Source organism: Gymnogyps californianus, chromosome 11, assembly GCF_018139145.2.
Source record: "Gymnogyps californianus isolate 813 chromosome 11, ASM1813914v2, whole genome shotgun sequence".
In the NCBI taxonomy this organism is placed as follows: domain Eukaryota; kingdom Metazoa; phylum Chordata; class Aves; order Accipitriformes; family Cathartidae; genus Gymnogyps; species Gymnogyps californianus.
The window spans coordinates 7,707,820-7,728,546 of record NC_059481.1 but is presented as its reverse complement, the minus strand read 5'-3'; the positions used below and the strand labels follow the sequence as shown (position 1 = coordinate 7,728,546).

The 20,727-nt window shown below is 36.5% G+C and overlaps 1 protein-coding gene across 3 annotated transcripts in view; it reads right to left on the bottom strand.

Moving 5' to 3' along the window:
* THSD4 (thrombospondin type 1 domain containing 4) overlaps nucleotides 1-20,727 on the bottom strand; it is a 333,781-nt gene that overhangs the window by 126,956 nt on the left and 186,098 nt on the right. Inside the window, exon 1 of one of the 3 annotated variants that reach the window (XM_050903084.1) lies at nucleotides 16,406-16,477. The exons of the other annotated variants lie outside the window; for them this stretch is intronic. Coding sequence (XP_050759041.1) covers nucleotides 16,406-16,477 — 72 coding nt within the window. Of the gene's footprint in view, nucleotides 1-16,405; nucleotides 16,478-20,727 lie in introns of those variants that run through there. 3 annotated transcript variants of the gene reach the window in all.

Below are 20,727 nucleotides of genomic sequence, written 5' to 3'. Positions count from 1 at the left end.
TACCAAGGAAGAATACCTATGGCTGAGCAGTACTTACGTGATGTAAGCAGCTACAGACACTACCAGAAGTTTCCCACCCCTTAAGTCTAGCAAAGGCAAGACAAGAAATATATGGCAGAACAGACTAGTCAATGGGAAATTTTAAGATCTGACCAGTTTTAAATACACTGAAAACTTCAATGGCTTACCTATACATGTGAAACAGGCATCACAGTTTTTCATAACAGGAGATTATGTAGAAGAAAGTGATCCTACTAGCACTCCCAGTCAGAAAAAGTTGACAGTATAAGCCTGTTTTACCTCTGTTAGAGAATCCATATATAAATGATCTGTTCTGAATGTCACAACTTCGGAAAAAGCTTTATTTGAAATATCGGACTAACTAGACAATAGAGGATCCATACCAGAAAGACCCCTTAAATCAGCGTCGGCCTGTACCATCAAAACTGAAGCAGCTACAGAAATTAATGTATTGATAGGAAGAAACTAAAGCTGGCAAAACAATTCTGATGACATTCCAAATCAGAAAAAAACCATCACAAGCTTGCCTTTTTCTCTTGTTGCTATTGTAGATCTGTTTCCAAAACTACTCCAATTTTTAAAACAGAAAATGCAAAAGGCCTTACAGAGATGTTCACACAACCTTACATATTTTCTGGGAAATTGTGAAATATTCAGACTATCCAAGTTTTGTAGGTTTATTTCCAAACAAAAGGCATATTTCCTAAATTTAACTGCTTATCTCAAAACCTTCAAGGACAGAAGGCAAAAAAAAAGGAACAAAGATGGAAATTGTCAGGTTTAGAAGATCATAAGATAAGGTGACCTGCAACAGAAAGTTGGACATGCTTACCCACAAGGACAATTCTAATCTTATATTCCAGTACGACTATTAATGCTTCTATTTTTTGTCTAGACAAAACAGTAAAAATGCTTAATAGAGAAAAATACCAGGGAGAAAATTTAGTTATATTTTTTTAGAGCTTCAAGGAAGCTTAGCTTGACTTCTGACCATAAACTGTAAGGTTTCCACAGTTTGCATTTTATCTGAAAAAGTTCAACAAATCCCTAGCAGAAACCATTGCACAGGATAGATGTAAAAAAGAAAAAAAAAAAAAAAAAAAAACAAAAAAACACCAAGAAAAACACAGCCACCTAACTGCTAAAGCAACCCATTCATGCATCTGATAATATTCTGCAACTGTTGATGGGACTTCACAAACCGTGGTCTGTAGTTTGGGCTTTATGCAGCCTACACAAATACACATCAAGGCTGCAATCCATTAAAAAAACATTTAAAAATGTGTATACTTAATTGAGAAGCAATATTATATTTTCTATCCAGAAGATGCTATAAAATACAATTAAAATTAGTAGTTCATGTTCACTGGTCTCAGGGACACAATAAATACCAATAGCACATCAAGGATGCTTTGTCAATAGCAACTCATAGAAGAATGAGTGAAAAACAGCTTTTTTTGTCTGATTCAGGAATTATTTTTAAAATGGTACATTCTGATTAAATGCAAAGAGACCACAAAGAGACTAAATGCTTGCATTTATACGTACATCTAAATACACTGGTAAGCACATGGATAGTTTTTTTAACAGAAAAACAGCTGTTACTCATTTTCTAGAATGACTGTTTATCACAATTACAGTTATATTAACTCTTCATGGTTTAAACAGCTTGAAACTCAGAAGTCCGTAATTTATACGCAAAGCTAAAAGCAGACAAAAGGAAGAGATACACAAGGGAAGTGTACCTCTAAATATCCCCGTAGGCAATCTAACAGAAAAACTCCAGCAAAATGATCCGTTTGGAACAAATAAGTATGAAATTTCTTACATAAATTAGCTGAGAAAATTTTGTAGGCCTACCTAGATGTCATTGCAGTAATCTACACTTTTAGGGCTTAACTGCATGTGTACACTCCAAATATCTTAAGATAAAAGTAGAATGTGATCAATAATTTGAATTAAAACATGACAAGACTTACCAAATGTGACAAATATAACAGCTAGTATCAGTATTCCACTTTCATTAGACTTGTATTTACATCTGACTCTGACTTATAAAAGTGCTTGTTATTAACCAGAACACATGTATGAAAAGTTGTTACATTTAATCCTCTTCATACTACTTTACCTTTAACAAACAGCCACAGAGCTTCATTTGATTGTTACTACTAAGACCAACAAATTGTTTTTATGTTTATTTGAAGAATCTTTTTGGAAATAAATGTTAAGGTATGATAGCTTACCAAAACAACCATATCCAAACAACACAAATACCAGGAAGTAGTATGCATTGTGGGTCCTGTTACTTTACAGACTACAATGCCTCCTGCCCAGAGGAATCTCTCACAGTTTAGCATTGTAATAATGCTTCTCTGTGACAAAAAGTTTAGGAAAAAAGATACCTTTTCAAGCATAAAAAAAATCTGAAGATTTCACTTAATTTTTGGTTTACATACCTATGGATTTCTAAATAGAAGTATGCTATTAGTAAATTAAAATGCAAAATTTTGATTCAAGCTTTAAGCAAATTTTATAAGAGGAAAAAAACCCACAGGTATTTCTCGCATTGACGAAAACGTCTCTGCTGTCAGCCTGCTTGCCTATAAAACCATTAACAACAGAAAACTGAAACCAGAATCTTTAGGGAGGTAAAATGTACCTAAAAAAAAAAATTGTCATTAGCTGGATAGCGCTCTGAATTTTTATTCTTGTCCTCCAGAACCCCTGAATCTTAAAACAAACAAATCACGCAAACGAACAAAAAAGCCAAAACCCACTCCCCCTCAAACATCCCCCCCAAAGCTATGGAAGCCTTTTTAATCCTTTTACCATCATCACTGTAACCCTCTGAAGGATCCAAGCAATGATGTCTCAGAGGTCTGTAATTATCAGGTAATTATCGTACAATGATTTCAGATGGGATAAAAAAAATTAACGACCTCTTTATATCTGTAAGTTTGACAATTCTGTGAGTGAATAATATCCTGTCCTGGGTTCAGTTGGGATAGAGTCAATTTTCACAAGAAGCTGGGAGAGGGCACAGCCAGGACAGCTGACCCGAACTAGCCAAGGGGATATTCAATACCATATGATGTCATGCTCAGTATATAACTGGGGGAGCTGGTCAGGGAGGGGGAGGGATTGCGGCTCGGGAATGGGCTGAGCACTGGGTTCCGGGTGGTGAGCAACTGCATTGTGCATCACTCACTTTATACATTCTTTTATAAGTATTATTATTACTTGTTCTCTCCTTGTGTTGTCCTATTAAACTGTCCTTATCTCAACTCACGAGGTTTTACCTTTTTCTTCCGATTCTCCTCCCCACCCCAGCGGGGGGGCCAGGGGGGCCCTGAGGGATACAAGTACAAAAGAAGTCATTTCATGAAGATAATACTTTATAATACTAAGACAATGACGCTGAGGAAACTATTGGACAAATTTACAAAAAAAGATGCGTCTTGTTTATTTCCATTTTTGGGCTAGACTTTAATTAATTCTGAAGTATCAGAAATCAACAGTGAATGAGGAACAATTAACCAAAGAACCCTGATTCTTATACGGACAAGCAGAGTTGCTTCTACCATGGACTCAGTCAATGAATAAATAACTATCAAAGCAATAAAACTCATTAACTTTTTCTTCAGTTATAACTTGGTTAGCTTCTGATATTTTTCATACTAAACTACTGAATTCTGATTACATAGTTTTTCTCTCAAGCATAAAATTATGAGTAGCTTTGAGACTTTTTTTTTCTTTGAGGAAGAAATGAGGGGTTTTTTTAAACAGGAAGAACAGATGCAATGACTTCATTATTAAACATCACTACAAAGTCCCTCTTAACAATGTCTTCATTATTAATCTCAGCACTACTAGTCAATTGCAAAAAACGTTACTTCCCAATATCTGCACCAGCAGGAACTCTTGACCTAATTAATCTTTCATAAACCTCACATGTCTGAAGACATCATTTACCACAACATCCAGGTCTCAAGACACTGCATAAGAATACACACTAAGAAAGAAGCCTTTACAATCATGCTTGCAAGTCCCACATAATTAATTTTCTTCCTAACTTTTCCTTAGTTGCCAGTAACACTGTGGTCTTAACACTGCTGGAAACACGGTTCCATTGCTTTGTGTAGAAATTGCTATCATCTTCAAAAAGCGATGCTCGCTATGGTCCTATCTGAGCAAGAAACTCATGCACACTATTTCAAGGGAACTTCTCACACACTTGAAGCTGTGAACACATTCAAGTACGTTGCTGAACAGGGCATGTCTCTGATAAAGGGGTACCAAAATTTAAGTGGTATATTATTTCATTTTTAATCACAGCTGATGTTGAAAAGTTTGAAATTGTAATCTTCACTAGTTACTGTAATTGACGTGATTACCAAACAGGATGACTACCAGGAAAATGATCACAACACTGACACAATCTTTTCTCTTAAACATAAACATCCTTTGCACTTAAGACAAATAAAAAAATTAAAGAGAGGTAAAAAAAAAATCCAAGAAAGTAAAACTGGGATAATCCTGTAATAATTGCTGTAATACCACAAAGTGCTAGGACATAAACACTTATTTTTATTTTTCTTAAACACACAACTGGAAAATACTGCTTTTGGTTTTTGACTTGGCCTGAGAACTCATCTATTGCAAGCCCTTTGAAGCCCTATACAAAGACTTTGTCACATACAGTATGAACATGAGACGACAGAAAAACTTACACTAACCACCAATGATGGCACACACAGCATCTATCATATAAGAACATTTCCCATCTGGAAAAAAGAGGAACAATAAGGCTGAAATAACACTTTGCCCCCCCCTGCAGTATTACCAATTAAATATTCATCCAGCTTACAACCTAACTTTCCATGAGACTGGTTTCATTAAACGTCCAGACTGAAACATAGTTTGATTCTTCCACCCATTGGCCGAAGGCTGTTATCCAGGCAAAGCTGTATGTGATTAATTGGTACAAGGCACATGCCTGGACGCTCCCTGAATCACACACAGGCCATTCACCAGTCTCCACCTTTTGACAATGTTTTAAAATTAGATTTAAAAAAAAAAAAATCTAAAAAAAAAGAAAAAATCAAAAACTTGTTATGCCACAGTACTTTTATGAATGAAAAAGGGATAGCATTTCTCCTGAATTTTAGCACTGCCATTCTAAAATTCAAAATGGTTTGCACAGAGTTTAGTCAGCTCTATTTTTAGATACGCCCCACACCAGATGTTTTTTTCCTTCCTTATGTTGCAGGATACCACATTTATTTCCAAATCCTCCCAACCAATGCATTTACAACTCAGCCATTGTACAGATATTTGTACAATGCATATAGGAAAACTTGCATCTAATCAAGGCAGCGGGATTTGGCTAATGACATCTCTTTCGTAAATCCCAAGTTGCCGAGAACGAAACCCCATTTATGACAGTTTTAAATCAGTGAAAATTTGGCTTTCATCATCTTCATCTGAGCCAAGACTTCACCTTGACATTCCCAATGCTGATCCTCCACTTTTGCTTCCCTGCAATGTCTCCCTAATGAAGTCTCCAATAGTTTCCACAAGGCTGACTGTTTTTCAGGTCATTTCCTTACTTTCCTATTTGATCCATGGCCAAATCCTCTTAAAGCAAACAATGTTTTAAGCAATAGTGTTCACTTCTTACTTTCTGAAATTTTGCCAAACTGTTTATGATAAAGTAGAAATTTGCTTCTGACTTGAAGCAGAAGTATTAGCATTTTCTAGCAACATCAGTTTGTTATCCAAGAACTAACTTCTTATCCTTTACAGGGAGATGTGAAAGTTCTACAAATTTTAACTTGCTTGCTAGGTATTCTCAGCTTTCTCTTCAACAGAGAGAAGAACCCAGTCCTGAAACGTGAGCGAGAACAGTGCTACAGTGCTATCAGCATTGAAATTTGTTCTGGCCAGTTCTGAAGTGTTTCTCCTTCACCAAAATACAGCTTCACCAGCTCTTTAATGCTTATTTAGCAGCTGGAAACAGCTGCAGATGTTAACTTTTGATCTCATCTGCTCTCGATCAACTCTTAAAATGAACGGTTGCGTATAACGGCTGGAGCTACACCAACTGCCATTCTTTCCGAGGACTAATGGACTTCTGTGCATCACAATACTGACTTCTGACAACAAGGAAAAAAGTATTAGATTTTTCCAAGTAACTCCTACTTTTTCAGTACCCTGTATCTTGTCCTGTAAACAGATGTTTACTGATTCTTCTTTCCTAAAATTGCCTTTGGGAAAATCACAAAAGAATTAGATGGTTCTTTTTTCACAAGTAGAATCTACTGCAGTGACAATGACAAAATTAAAATTAGCCTAATGACTCGATGTATCCACTACTAAAGCGAAAATGATGAACAGAAAAAAACCCACACTTAATAAATAACATTTATTATCACCTTTAAAATAGTGTGATATTTAGGTAGTTTGTTAGGAGTGAGAACAAAGAAAAAACCAGAACTGTACTTGATAGATTCCTGGCCTGATTCTCACTGAGACTAAGGTTCCTTTAAAGTCTCTCAGTATTGACACAGCTATGTGAAGAGAAGTTAGTAAACCTAAAAATAAGACTACTCATCTTCCTAATTTCTTCTGAACAAGTTATTACAATTGTTTACCTTTATTTGAACCTTAAGCATGGTTTTCCTTAGTTATTAACCATTTTATGCAGTTAGAAACTGATTTCTACCACTACAAATAAAGCATCATGACATTAGTTGTCACTCGTAGTACTTCTCACTCTCATCTGACAATTAGAAGTGGTGGCCATTCAGAAGGAAAAGGCAAGACACAATCCAGTCTCTGCTGACTTGGTCTTACCAGAGATAATCCCCAATAGCCACACTATGACAGCTGGATGCATTAGGTATTTTCTTACTTCCACTATCAGAACGGTCTGATAGTGGAGTTGCTTATCACTTTGCTGTAGCTTTGTTAATTTCCTGAACCATAATAAAACACCTGAAGAAATCTCTCTCTTTCTTATGTTGATCATTCTTCACTACTGGTTTCTTTGGTAATGCATTGTTCTTCCCAGTGCCATCATATCACCAATAACTGAGCATCTCAGTGAATGTAACACATTACAAGCGTTTGGTGTATGTTCTATCAGGGAGCCTGAGGATAACATTGAATAGTTAACCTTGAAATACTAGACAATCACCTGACTACCTGAAAATTTCAAAAGGATGAGATGCAGCCACAGAGCAAATGATGTTGTAATCACCTCATGTCACAAGCAGGGTATGCGTGTGCTGTCCTTAATGGCATGGGGCTACTACGCCCCTATCACTTATCCTCTTCCAATTCCTCCACAGTACCAAGAAAATCTGTGCCTGAGGTTCTCAGTATCAAAAGATTTAAGCAAATACTTTACAAAATTGTCTTCAGTTCAACAGATTGGCTCAGACAACATAATTCTACCATTTCAGCAAAGAATTTTCCATTTAATGAGGAAATAAGAAAAGTCATTTATATAGTTATTCTGTGTCCTTGTGCTTTTCTAGAGGATATTGGCTCATAGCTAACATCAAAACAGTTGGTGCCCCTGGCTAGAATACTTCACTATCACCTGCTCATTCGAGCACTAAATAAATCTCAGTTTTCAAGTACTTACAAGCAAGAGTCCAGCACGTGTTTCAAATGCTCTATTCATGTACAGATGTTAAGATACCCTTCATACACTGAATGTTATCAAATGTGGTTTTTTTGTCTCTGCAGCAGTTACTTAAAACTCATTTCAGAAGTATACCGAAATTATTACATTAAGAGAAAGAAGAGATCTTTCCTTAGAGGGGGCAATTTCTTATGGTAAATCTATTAACTGTTCGGGATTAAAATGCAGCATTTTCACATGTTTTCCCCATTGCTTCTATAATTTCAACTTCCAAGGAGCAAGGAGGCAATCTTGTATTAAAATACCAAGCTTTCTACTGCTATGTTATCCTTTACCTGTGACGAATTACGTATTAGTCAGTATCGTTTCAAAAAACAGTTCTAAAAAACCTTTTGAATTGTCGATGAAAGAAGTGGTTTCTAACCAACATATTTTAACAACAAAAGGATTTTTCCTTTAATTCAAAAATGCTAAAGGATTTATTCCCACCACCATGGCATTTCGGGAATAAATCCCATGAAAAATGGAAGCAAACATTATGCTGCAGTCAAAAAGGAGTTATGGTTGGAAGGATTAATTTATTGACTCCTAATTCACCTCACTCTCCTGTGTCTGCCAAATAGGTGGGAGTGGAAATCTGTCAAAAACTTCTGTCTCTTGATAAAACCTTCCTCACAACCCACACGCTGGGAAAATAATACCTGTAACCCATGAAGAAACAGATCGACAGCTTCAGGCAATGACATACACAGGCATACACTTTAATTTAATCCTCTCATGCTCCACTTTCATGTGCCTCATTTAGAAGGGGTCTTTAAAGAGAAGCAATGTAGCTGCTGTCAGTGATATAATTGCTGTGTTGGTGCCTTTGGGTCCTTAAACACACCAGCGGATGATGTTTGATCCCTGCTGCTGTCCTTTTGGCAGCAATGAATAGTAAGCGATATGGAAGGAACAATCAAGAAAGCTACAGATCAAGTAAGGACAGGGACGTGTGTCACACATACCAGTCCCCTTCTATCCACAGTCTTTCAACCATGCAGTGAAAATTTGCCTTATGTTCCTGATCACTGCATAATTCCCTCCAACTCTTGACTCACAGGCTCTGAGCCACAGCTCAGTCAGCACTGCTAGTAATCCATCTATAGCACTATACCTGCAGGAAAGCTTGTAGCAAAATTACAGTCTTGACTTTTAACAGCAGGGCATTTGTTTAGTTACTTAGCACAGCTTCTTTTGTGTGCCACGTCTCATTTCCAGAATGGCCCTGGTGGCAAGAGGCTAGATAATGCTATTAATCAACTAGTTTCCTTAAAATGCATACATCATCCACATGCAGAATGTAACAGTGCTGCACACAAAATGAAAGATAATCTCAGAATCTCAGACCCTGGCGGGATGGGGGGGGGGGGGGGGGGGGGGAAGTGTTTTAAGAAGTGATATGACTTAAAGGCAATCACCAGGAGTTTACAAGAATTTCCATTCTTTTAATTAAAGATTTTATGAGTCTTGGAACACATTCCTGCGCCCAATTAGACATCAGAGCACTTAAAAAAAATTCAGAGCCTTATAACATTACCATAAAGAGAGAGGAAAACCAAAGAAGTCTTCTTTAGAAGAAAGACCTATTTATACAATGATTGTTATGATTTAAAAACAATTGCAGGGACTTATTTTACTTACTAGATTTTATTCCCCCCTTTTCTGTTGGTTGTAAATACCTTTCAATACATCCTAATATAAACTACCTGCCTCCTACATTCATTGCTTCATTTACACGCTCAGCGTGTTTGGAACAAATAAATACTAAAATTCTAAGAAATTCAAGATAAACTCGCTGTGCCAGAAGAAAAAGCATTTACATTACAGCGATAAAAATGCATTCATTAGCATTCAATTTTAAGTGAATTATTACTTCAAAAAACAGAGATGGAAAAAAAAATAAAGCAAGTAAATCAAGAGCACTGATACTGATAATGAAATACGATAAAGAAAGTATTTTGCGAACTGTTAGTTTCTAGGTAAAATAGTATTTCCAGGTGTAAACTTCATGGTAAACTCTTTAAAACATATGTCTATCTAATAAGTAATCCAACAAGTTTCTAGGACAGCTTTCCAGAAAATGTCTATCAACCACATCTAAGAAACAAATTAGCTCATCCATCACACGTAACCATTTATTTGGTAATGACTTAATGAATTTAGCTTAACTATAGTAGGACTGAGCATGATGCTGTAATTACTGTGGGAATTACTGTAGCCCTCAGTCTGTCTTTTAGATGTTTATAGCATGGAACAAGAAGTTCAGCATAGCCTGAACCAGAGCCCAAAGTCAAAAGGCTTTGGATCTAGGCCTGTGATCCGAGAGCTATTAAGGAGGTATCCTTACAGACTTCTGCCAGTACACACCGCTCTGCTAATGTTTCAGTCCTGTCTTTCCCACAAGAATAGGCAAAGATACACAGTATAGGAAAAACTAAAAGCCCTAGAGAAATCTTGAGAAGAAAATTGGAAGAACATTTATTCTGCCTAATCACAAAGGGTGAAAGAATACATTTTGAGTCATTTTGCTAGAATGTAATTAACTTTAAACTGAGCATTCTACTACATTAAGTTTACATCAAAGTTTTTAAAGCAAAATAGGATTGTGTTACTAATACTGCAGTTGAGACAGACAATAAAGCTAGGAAGAGTGAGGTAAGAATGCCAGAGGTCAAATAAACCTGTTCTGTAGTACTTACAGCAACAGCAATACAGAGCGTATTCTTAAAATTTGGCCACGTCTGTGGATGTTTACTTGACAGGATTATTTTTCAACTATGGTATGTCTCACTTTCAGATATTCTACTGGTGATGTCAGCAATTACTGCCATATGTAAATTACCATCTGTTTTTTCTAACTCAGAATAGGGCAATTTTAAAGTAAATCCAAATAACTTTCTTTTATGTATGCTAAATAAATAAATGGTTCAATCCCTCCTTAGTTACCAGTCCACAAAGGCTCTCAAACATTCTCATGCTTCATAAACAGAAGGGTTAAGTGTGATGTATTATGGGAAAATATAGTCAAGGTGACATATCAGTTTCTCAGGGGAATCAACTGAAGCCCTAGTAACCTTGACTTGCAGATGGGAATACTCAGGTACAGAGATGAGAAATTATTTTTGTCAGTATGTCAGTGGGAGAAATTATGTTTTCTTATATGCTGGCCCCATGAAAGTCAGAGATGGAAATGCTTGTTTTATTGGATCATATAGTGTGCTCCCTGCCTATAATTGAAGAAGTTGTATCAGTAACTGCAGCCTGGTGACTGAGAAGACATAGGTTAACTAGTTCATTTCCTGGCCCTACAGAGTTTCTATGAGACAGTGCTAGGATACAAAACCATTAAGGTGCTGGAAAGGCTGTTTTGTCAAGCATATCTAAAAGTTGTTCTTATTGACAACTGTTTTGAGCTTCTGAATGGTATTTTACCTCTGTGGCCCAGGAATTTGTAAGTAATAGCTGTGTAACAGCACTCCCCTACCTCACAAGACTATCAGAAAGATAAGAAAATTGAAAACAACAAAATCCACAGATACAACAGTAATTACGGCCATGCCAATATGGCTGCTAACGTAAAGCTGAATGCAATAAATGCGGATCATTAACTGTCATGTAGTGTAAGCATTGCCATGTTCATTCTCCAGACTGTCCCTCCACAGAAATGTATTGAAAATTCATTAGCCTCCTCTTCTGTGACCTGCTGATTAGCTGTCTCCCCATGCCTCTTCACAAGGACACACCATTTGCCACACGTGCATCAGGTTTGACCATATAACACCCGAGATTCCACTGCGCAAGGTCAGAAAATTTACTCCAACAAGTCAGAAGAGAGTTCTTCCTTGACAAGAAGTCAGTCAAGAAACAGTGTCAAAAGGGCCATGACCTCAAGTTGCTTGTTGGTTTTTTTCCTCTTGCTTAAGCAGGCTATTTCTGAGATCAGCAAGTGAAAGCTCTATTCATATTGTACCACACGGAAATAAGTCACAATGCTGGGATGAGCTGTACTCCCCAGCTAACCTCAGAAACCAATTGGGCAGGCAGGAAAGAATTCTACACAGGGCTACACGTACCCTGAATATGTTTTTTAAAATGCTCTATTAAGATTTTTCTTCCACAGCCCAGCAGAGCACAGAATTAATTCTATACATATATATGCACGTGTATATGAATATACGCAAAGTTTTAGAAGCAAAATCACAACTCCAAGCTTACAACAAGGATCATAGGTCTTTAGCAAGACAGGAAAGATAATTATTAGGAATGGGAGAAACTGTTCAGGTCTAATAGAAACTCTCTTTAGTGTCTTCTGAAATCAAAACTATCAATCTATCTCTCTCCTTTTAGGCATGAATGAAATCAGTTTATCTACAAAGATAAAAAGTTTTAAAAGCATTCATTTTCACATAACTTATTAGTATATTTTCTTTTGGCCAGAAAGGGAACCTTGTCTCTGAGTGCAAAGTGTGTATAGTTTGGATTAATGTCTGAACCAAATCTTCTAAAGTTTGTCATTAATTCCTTTGCTAGTTTTTCAGTTAAATATGCTTTGGACCTGTAAGCGTCAAGTTTCTTGCAATGGGTTGCATTTGCATAGTGAGGACTGTGACACCTGAACCTGTTCAGAACTGAACGATCTTTTAAAATGCTGACAAGTTCACTTTGCTTCTCTGGTTCCTGTGGACAAGTTACATACTTCAGAGAGGACAGCCACTACGAAAGTAGAAATGAATGGGAGGTCATGAAAATAAGGTCCTCTGCATTTCTGTGTGTTTATTCCTGGTCTTGCAACTTGGCACACTGTGTAAAACAACTGTTCCAAGTATCAACCCTTAAACCACCGATCAGAACCAGCAGATTCTGTAGCATGCAAAGATTCAGACTCCAAATTGCTCAGACTCCCTTACACATTTTAGCAGGTAGAACGCGATGTTTTCACCCTCTTTTTACCCAAATTCCAAAGGGAAGCATTTCAACATCTGTGATTAAATCAACACGGCATTTATAATAAAAAATATATTAAAACAACCTTTGAGGACATTGTTGAGTATCTTCTACATTTCATGTTAACTACTTTATGAAGAAAGCTAAACAGTATCTAGTATTCAGATATTCTTAAAGCTAAATAGTATCCATATATTTAAATCTATGGATAAATTGCTTCTATAAAGAACTTTATTTATTATATTAACTGTAGCAAAACATCCTGTTATCTGAACAAATACTATTCAAGAACTCAAAATAATTAGGTTTAAACCTTACAAACCAGTTCCTATTCACTTAAACCTTTTGAAACCTCTGTGTTAAGTCATATATCATGTATTTTTATGACTAGTCAGATGATGATTACTTGCCATATTAACATACAGATCAAATCAACATTTTATTTACATGTGAGGCTCAGTTCCCTTTGTCCACACAGTCAGCTAGACTGAATTTTTTTAATGCTAATGAAAACAATACAAAAAACTCAAAATTGTACAATTTGATTTTGTTTTTTTGCTGAGGAGGACAGGCTAGTGACTTTAGTACACTTGCATAGCTTCACTGACACCTGTATTGATTCAAGTAGTACTGACAGTACTGATTCATGGCCAATGTGTAGAAGATTAAAGCAGCTACTACAATGGGAGGAGAATTCAGCTGAAACAACTAAAATCTCAAGGAAGGTGAAATTCTCTTCTCAAAATACAAATATCTATCAAGTATACTGAGAAAACAATATTTAAAAGGCTACCTGCTTGACAATGAGTGAAGAATAACGTATGCTTAGGAAGACTTGAAAATACAGGGATAGGCTATTCCTCAGGAAGACTCTTTAGTTGCTCAAAGATTGCTCAAGCCCAATGCATCTAGTCAAACCAACGATTTTCATGCTAGAGACGATTCCAAACCACCAGATTAGAAGAAGTGGGAAGGAGGAAATCTTGATTAAGTATCGTTTTGAAATTAGGAGTTCAGGCCTCATGCATTCTGCATAGTATCACGTGTTTACCCTGCTTCATCTTTACTTTCTAATTCCTCATCACACAGGTTTCCCATCTGATGCCATCTTAGCCTTAGCTCTTTCTCAGTCACATAAAGATAGCAGTACAGTCTGTTGATGAGGACAACTGCTCCTGAACACCCCAGAGAGAAGGAAGCTGAACTCTGACCCTCTAGCAAAGCTGACCCTGGAAGGAGGTACCAGCTAGAGCTTCCAGCTATGGACGAAGAGAGTCATGCTCATTTCCTAAGAAGCACACCAAAAAAAATTTTGGTCTTGGCCACTGCAAACGTGGTGTAAGTTGCAAAGCTATACAACCTTATTTCCCTCCTGAATGGAAAAGTGATGCAATGCAGTTTCACTGACTTCATGCCAAGTCATTCCTTAACTCAACAAAAAATGAAAAGCAGAACATAATTATACACACATTAGAACAAGTGTTAGGGGTTCCTTAAGAATTATAAGGGTAAAAACATAACAGTTGGATTTTTGTAATTTTCTATTTCTTGAACAAAGTTCTGCAGCATTAAAATACAGAGAGAGCAAGCTGGCAAGAAAAGCAGCTTCCCATTAACTTTATAATCTATCACAAACTGACACTTTTATGAGCAGAACTTTTAAAAATACATACCTACAAATCAATTAAAATATTCAGAGAAGTAAACAGAACAGTTCAAAGGAGCACAAAACTATAATACAGGTTCCTTCTAAAAATGGCTTCTCGCTTATTTTCCCTGTCTTCAATTCACTGTCTGTCCACCACGGGAAAAATCTTAACTGAGTAATTTCTTAGAGAAATAATACTTAGGTAGCCACAGTTCTGCAGCTGGAGCAGCAAAATGCACAAGATTATCGGGTGGTCTCTTACAATACAGGACAAAGAATTACTATATTAATAACAGTAGACACAGTAGATTTTTTATTATATAATTTTCAAAATTAGCCATATGAACATAATAAAGGAGAAAATTTCTCACTACCTACTAAAACCTACAACCTAAGATTCATTGATAAAGTAACAGACCATTTTTCATATTCTGTATGCTGTATTAGCTGAAAAACTAAGAACAGCACAGTTTAAAGTACTTGGCATATGGATCACAGTGCTAAAACATTCCACATGGCACTTTTGCTGTAGAAATTAATTTCCAGGTAAGAACACAGCATTGCTTTTATTTTACTTGCTAACAAGGGTAATTGGCAGGCAACACTGCTGCTGCTCTAGATTTGTTCTTTATATGGATCTCTGAAGACCACATGTGCATGCAGTGGTGACAGAAATATTTTCCATATGAGCCACCACACATTTTAAGGTCCCTCAGTCTGGACAAGGTGAGTCCATCTATCATTTTCCGTGCTCAGTAACAATCAACCAGGAAGTTAAAAACTTCAGTGACAACTAGAGGGCAACGATCAGCTTCCAGTTGCTCTGATCATCAATCCATTTAAATTCCATGAGCGTCTGCTAAAAATTTTTCCCTGCTTTAATTAGATCAAAGGCAGCACAAGATTTCATTAAAAGACGTTTTCTTGAATCAAAACTGTTATAACTTCTCTTTTTAAAACACCCCGAGAGCAAAATACAGTTTATATCTAGACATACTAGCTACGGACAGTGTCAACCACACACTGTTGGACAAGGTGTTTTTTCCAGTTCACTTCCACTTTCTTTTACCAGGGAAAGTAATTGCTCTGGACTTTATTAGGCTACTATGAACTTATGACAGGGCTAACAAAAGACAAAGCTCTAAAGCAGAATCACTGTTTTCAGAAGATTTACTTAAGAAAGGCGTATTATGGAACAAAACTATCCAATGATTCCTTTAAAATGAGTAACTATACATCACATTTCACTTAGAGCAAGGGAGAATGATTACCAAATGTGTTTTCTGCTAGTAACTTCATTAGATGGAATATTTCGTATCTAATAGTACTGTGCTTGATGAATTATTTCCTAAACAACAAATGAGTAGCTGAAGTTTTCTGCTTTGGTATGAAATAAGAACTTGATGAAAAACTGCTCTGCTGAGAACAAAAATCTGGAAAACTGCTCTTTGTAAATCAAGTAGCAACTTTTTAAAGCGTAGCAAGGGCTGTTCTATTCCACTAAAGATTTCTCATATTAAGAATGCATAAAGTCCATCTTTAATGATATGACATACATTTTAAAAAAATAAAGTTCTTTCTGCCCTGCCACATACTAAATATTACATATATTTGCACAAAAATAATGCTATTAAAGTAATGGAACCTGGAGTTTTTACATGCTCGTATCCCCAAAACATATCCTTTGCAAAAACTTTTTCAATCATGCACATTTTTTGTAGAAAATCTGAACAGAACACTACCATCTACTGCTGCAAAGAGTATCATATTTCTCTTTATGTTAGTAAAGAAAAATTCACAAATTAGTCATCTCTCATGGAAAGCATACTGTATATCAAATCGAAAAAAGCTAACTTTCAAACCACTCTTCCTTAGTACCTATAGGCTTTTGCAAAAAACAACCAAACAAAAACCCCCAAAACAAAACAAACCCCCAAAACTAAACCAAAACAAAACAATAGCTTTTTACACATGAAGCAAACAATGCAATTCTAAAATGTCTAGGCAACACAAAAATCATTCACAATCTGTCTTAATAGATAGGAAGAAAATACACCTCTGACAAGACGATTTTTGACAAGACATTATACTTTGCTTACCTCACCCCCAGGTCTTGCTAACACTGCTGTTTGAAAGCAGAGCAATGTTAGTATCAGGTAGCTGACAAACATTATTACCCAAAGTTAGAGCTACCCTGGAGGAAAAAACCCTCTGCCAAGTACTAACAGCTAGCAGATGCACTTGTGTCTCAGTATCACAGCCCTTAGTTCTTCCAGGTACGACTCTTTCTCCCTCTCCCCCTTTCTATCGCACTCACTCTACGACCACGAGCTTTGCTCTCAGCCACTGCTCTGAAGACAACTGGTAAGTTGATCTCTTCATGTAATGACTTCTCCCTGCTGGGGGAGGGGGCTCAGCCAGCAATGAGCTGGGGGGCTGTAGTTAGTATAAAGCAAAGAAGGGGAGGGACAGAAGTGGTCACTGCCAAGTTATGCATCTGCTGTGATTCATGGAACAAGCTAAACGGTAACCTTTAATGCACGAGGAGGTTTGGCAATGCGTTATTGACTTAGGCAGGCATGATTGGAGAAACAGGCTAAAGCAGCTTGCAAAAGATGCCTGTTGATGGTTAGACGGCATGTGCTACTTAAAGGTACAGCACCTCCTTTTATTGAAGAAGTTTATAATAAATAAATCATAAATTAAAATCTAATCAGGAAGCAGCCTATGGTTTTACAGTCAGTTCTACATCAGCACAATCCTGCAACCCAAATGGCCTGATCCTGCCAGGGACTCGGTCAGAATCTGCTAGCTCTCACTCCTGGCCCACAGGGAACCCAAGTGTCCATTTGCTCTCAAGAATGTCACAACTGCTTCCTGAAATGGACTCCCATCCTTTAGGATAATCCTGGAGCAGGATATAGATGTAATCTCTCTTTCTTTTCAATATTATAGCTGAATAAAAGAAAGTTTGATTTATAACAGTCCAACCCAGCAAATAACCTACTTTGACTAAGCCAGCAGAAGTGCAAGCCTTCGAAAATAAAATCTTTTCTTTTAGAAGATGAGTAAGACTTATTTTCAAGTAAAGAATAAAGCAGTATTGAAAGCCTGATAGAAAGCTGAATTATTACATCTCACAAGCAGACCACTGAGTATTTGTCCCAAAAGCGAGTAAAATTGCAAACAGAGCTATAAAGCTTCCCTTTAGTTGAGTATGTCTGATTGTAATCTTTACGCAATAGGCATTTTCTTATGGTAAACTAAGCAACATAAAAATACAGAATATAAAAGAAGTTTTGAACCCCAATGATCTATCACATTCAACAACAGGAGAGAACAACTGTTTTATAACATATACAGGACGCTCCAGTCCTGCATTCCCTTTCCTTCCCTTTCTCATTTTACTTTTTAATTTCTTCTCACTTTACTGTTGCCTATTTAAGTATTTTATCATGGGAATGTGAGATGTTATGTCCTTCTTAAAGTTCCAACTCCTGAAGTCAAGAAATCACACTATATTCTTATGTTTCATGTAAATACATATTTCTTATCCTATGGTTGCAGGGGAAATCTCAAAAATATGACCCAAGAATAACCTGGTCTGATGTCAGACAGTAAACCACATGAATTCAGAATACAGGTACTTTAAAATATCTCAAGATTTTAGGAGGCGGGAAGTAAAAATTTTGGTGAAATAGAGAAGCTCACCATTACTATATATTAGATTTCTTTTTGTAATTTGGTAAGCTTTGTGTACACAGCTGAATATGTCAGACTCCTCACTATTTTTAAACTAGCTTAACCAACCATTCTTTTCCTCTGCTATGAGAGGTGAAAGATACAAATTCAAACAAATCATAACAACAGAATACTTTTATGTATTAGAGAGCTTTCAGAATTGTAATTAAATACAGTCAAACTCCTAAACCAGTATAGAAAATTAGCATTCTCACTGGTGCTAAAAGTCCAAATTCTGCTGTATTTGAATTTGGATATCTGCTTCTCCACCACAGTAAAATCTGACCTGCATTAACTAGACATCATTGTCACTGTGCCTCTGTCCCTCTCAGGCCTTTCCTTTTACAGACTATTACTATTGTCCATAAAGAGTATTCTCTCTTCTCCTGCCTAACTGGACTCACAATGCTGTGTCTCTTCTGCATCTACTGAAACACCTGTCCTTTTTAGCCTCTTAAATCAGCAGACCACCTTTCACAGGTCAACCTTTTTTTTCCCTGTCGTTACGCAGCCTTGCAGTGCCATGGTTCTGGCAGCATTACTGCCAATACCTGCTAGCACTACATTCAGTGAGGGCATGCCAGGTAGGAAGCAATGCAATGTAGGCCAAGCAGGACTAGGAGTCTCAATGGCAGAAGAGTCCCCTTCAGCTGACTCCCTTCGAGGGAACAGTACAAGCTTAAGAAGATTTAAAAAGCCAGAGTGAGAGTTTCAGTATGGAGCTCATGAGTGGCTCTTCTGAATGATCTGAATGACCACAGGCAGCCAGCCACAGTTGTAAGAATGGTGACTGACAGCCAAACTTGCAGTTTCTGAAAACTTGACACTACAACCTTAATGGTACTTTCTGACAAAAATCATCCCCAACTCTCTACTGCTATGTTGATCTCACAAATACAACACCTCCCTTCAAGACCGAAATGAAAAGCATTTTCCCCCTTTTTAAGGCAAACTGAAGGTTTGCAGATTATACCATTGTGCTGACAGCTAAATGTCGAGCTGCCATTACAGGTACTTTGTACACTGGTTGCCTATGGCAAAGTCTCCGGACTAAAAATGTAAAGCCAAATAAACATAAGGAAATTTTCCATCAAAACCCTGTAAGGAAGCCAACCTATCCTTCCGTATTTTTTTGAAATATCTAGATGTACCACAAAAGGAAAAAGGATAGTGAGCAAACTGCCAACTAAACCGGAGTTCAAAACACTTCCAACATGAGAGCTCCAACTACGATACTTAAAACTACAGTTTCAGTGCTTGAAAAAGTTTAAAAAGAATACACCATTTCAGATGTTGCAGTGTGTAACAAAAACTCCAATGATGAATGTTGATTCATGCATAAAATGAATAAAACTTTTCCATAAAACGAAGCTTTGCCTTTTTCTGCAGTTCTTCACAAATTGAACTAATTTTTTGAATAAATATATAGCATAGGCACAACATTGCCAATCCTCTCTTTTTTAATGGCAGGTAGAAAAACAAAATTAAAAAATTAGGAGTAACTGTGATTTTAGCCTTCTCTCTGCTGATCATTCCAGAAAGCAGTATATCCGCTGTAAATAATAAAAAACCCTGTCAAAATCTAACTGAATATTATTAGGATGAGTTTCTGAGCACAGAAAACTGTACTACATTCCCATTTAATAACTCATATAACTAATTCTTTCCATATGCATTTAATTTTTCCTCTACAAACATACAGGCAGAATTCCCTGAAATCCAGAAGCTGGTGTTCTGTTCTCCATATTAAGACAAGAGATCTGTCCATACCTGCTACTATGCTTTCAAGCTTTATCCAACTGAACTGGATGGAACTGTGCATGTTCACAACTACAGCCTTTCTTTGCAGCACAAAGTAATTTGAAAGTTAACACTATGCCAAACTTCCACTGCTGCAACCAAGATCAGAATTTCTCTGCAAACCTCAACAATCACTAGAGACTACAAAACTATTGGTGCAATAGAAAAAAAAAATCAGTTTATGACTGAAGAGCTATTTCAGATACAAAGTTCTGCAGTAGCAGATAAAGAAAACAAAACAACTTGCAATAGTAAAATGGAAGAAATAAAATCTCTAATCTCAACACAAAAGCATCCTTACTTTTACTTAGAAACATACAAACATTGCAAAATAATACTGTAACTATTTTAGGTATATAATAGAAAATTCAATTTTTTATTTTTTATTTTTTTTTAAACCAAAAAAAGACATCAGAATCTTTTGAGGAAAGTTACTATCTCTTACTCTCAGAAATTAAAATATACAAAATACACAATGGATCTTTGGATAGTATAGTTCTCATTAAAAAAGTACTGACTTTTATCTGTGAACAAATTAACTGTCAGTCTCAAGGGGTTTGTAAATATCAATCAGTTTATGAAGTTTGCTTACTAGCTACCTCCTGCGGCAATTGCACCTAAATCTCAAACAAGGACAAGTTTGTTAAACTTATCAAAAGCAAGCAATTTCCCTTCCAGGTCTCTCAGCCTTCCTGTAATTCCACGTGAAATCATGCTCAGGTAAAAATCACTCATAGTTACTTCTTTGTGCTAAAGGTGTATTTGCTTAGAAAGTTGACCAAATTCCTAACATAAAAGTAATAGTAAGAGAAAACATGAGTCAAAACAACATTTTAAAGACTTCCTTTCTACTTCCTACAGCTTTAACATTTGTAGAGCT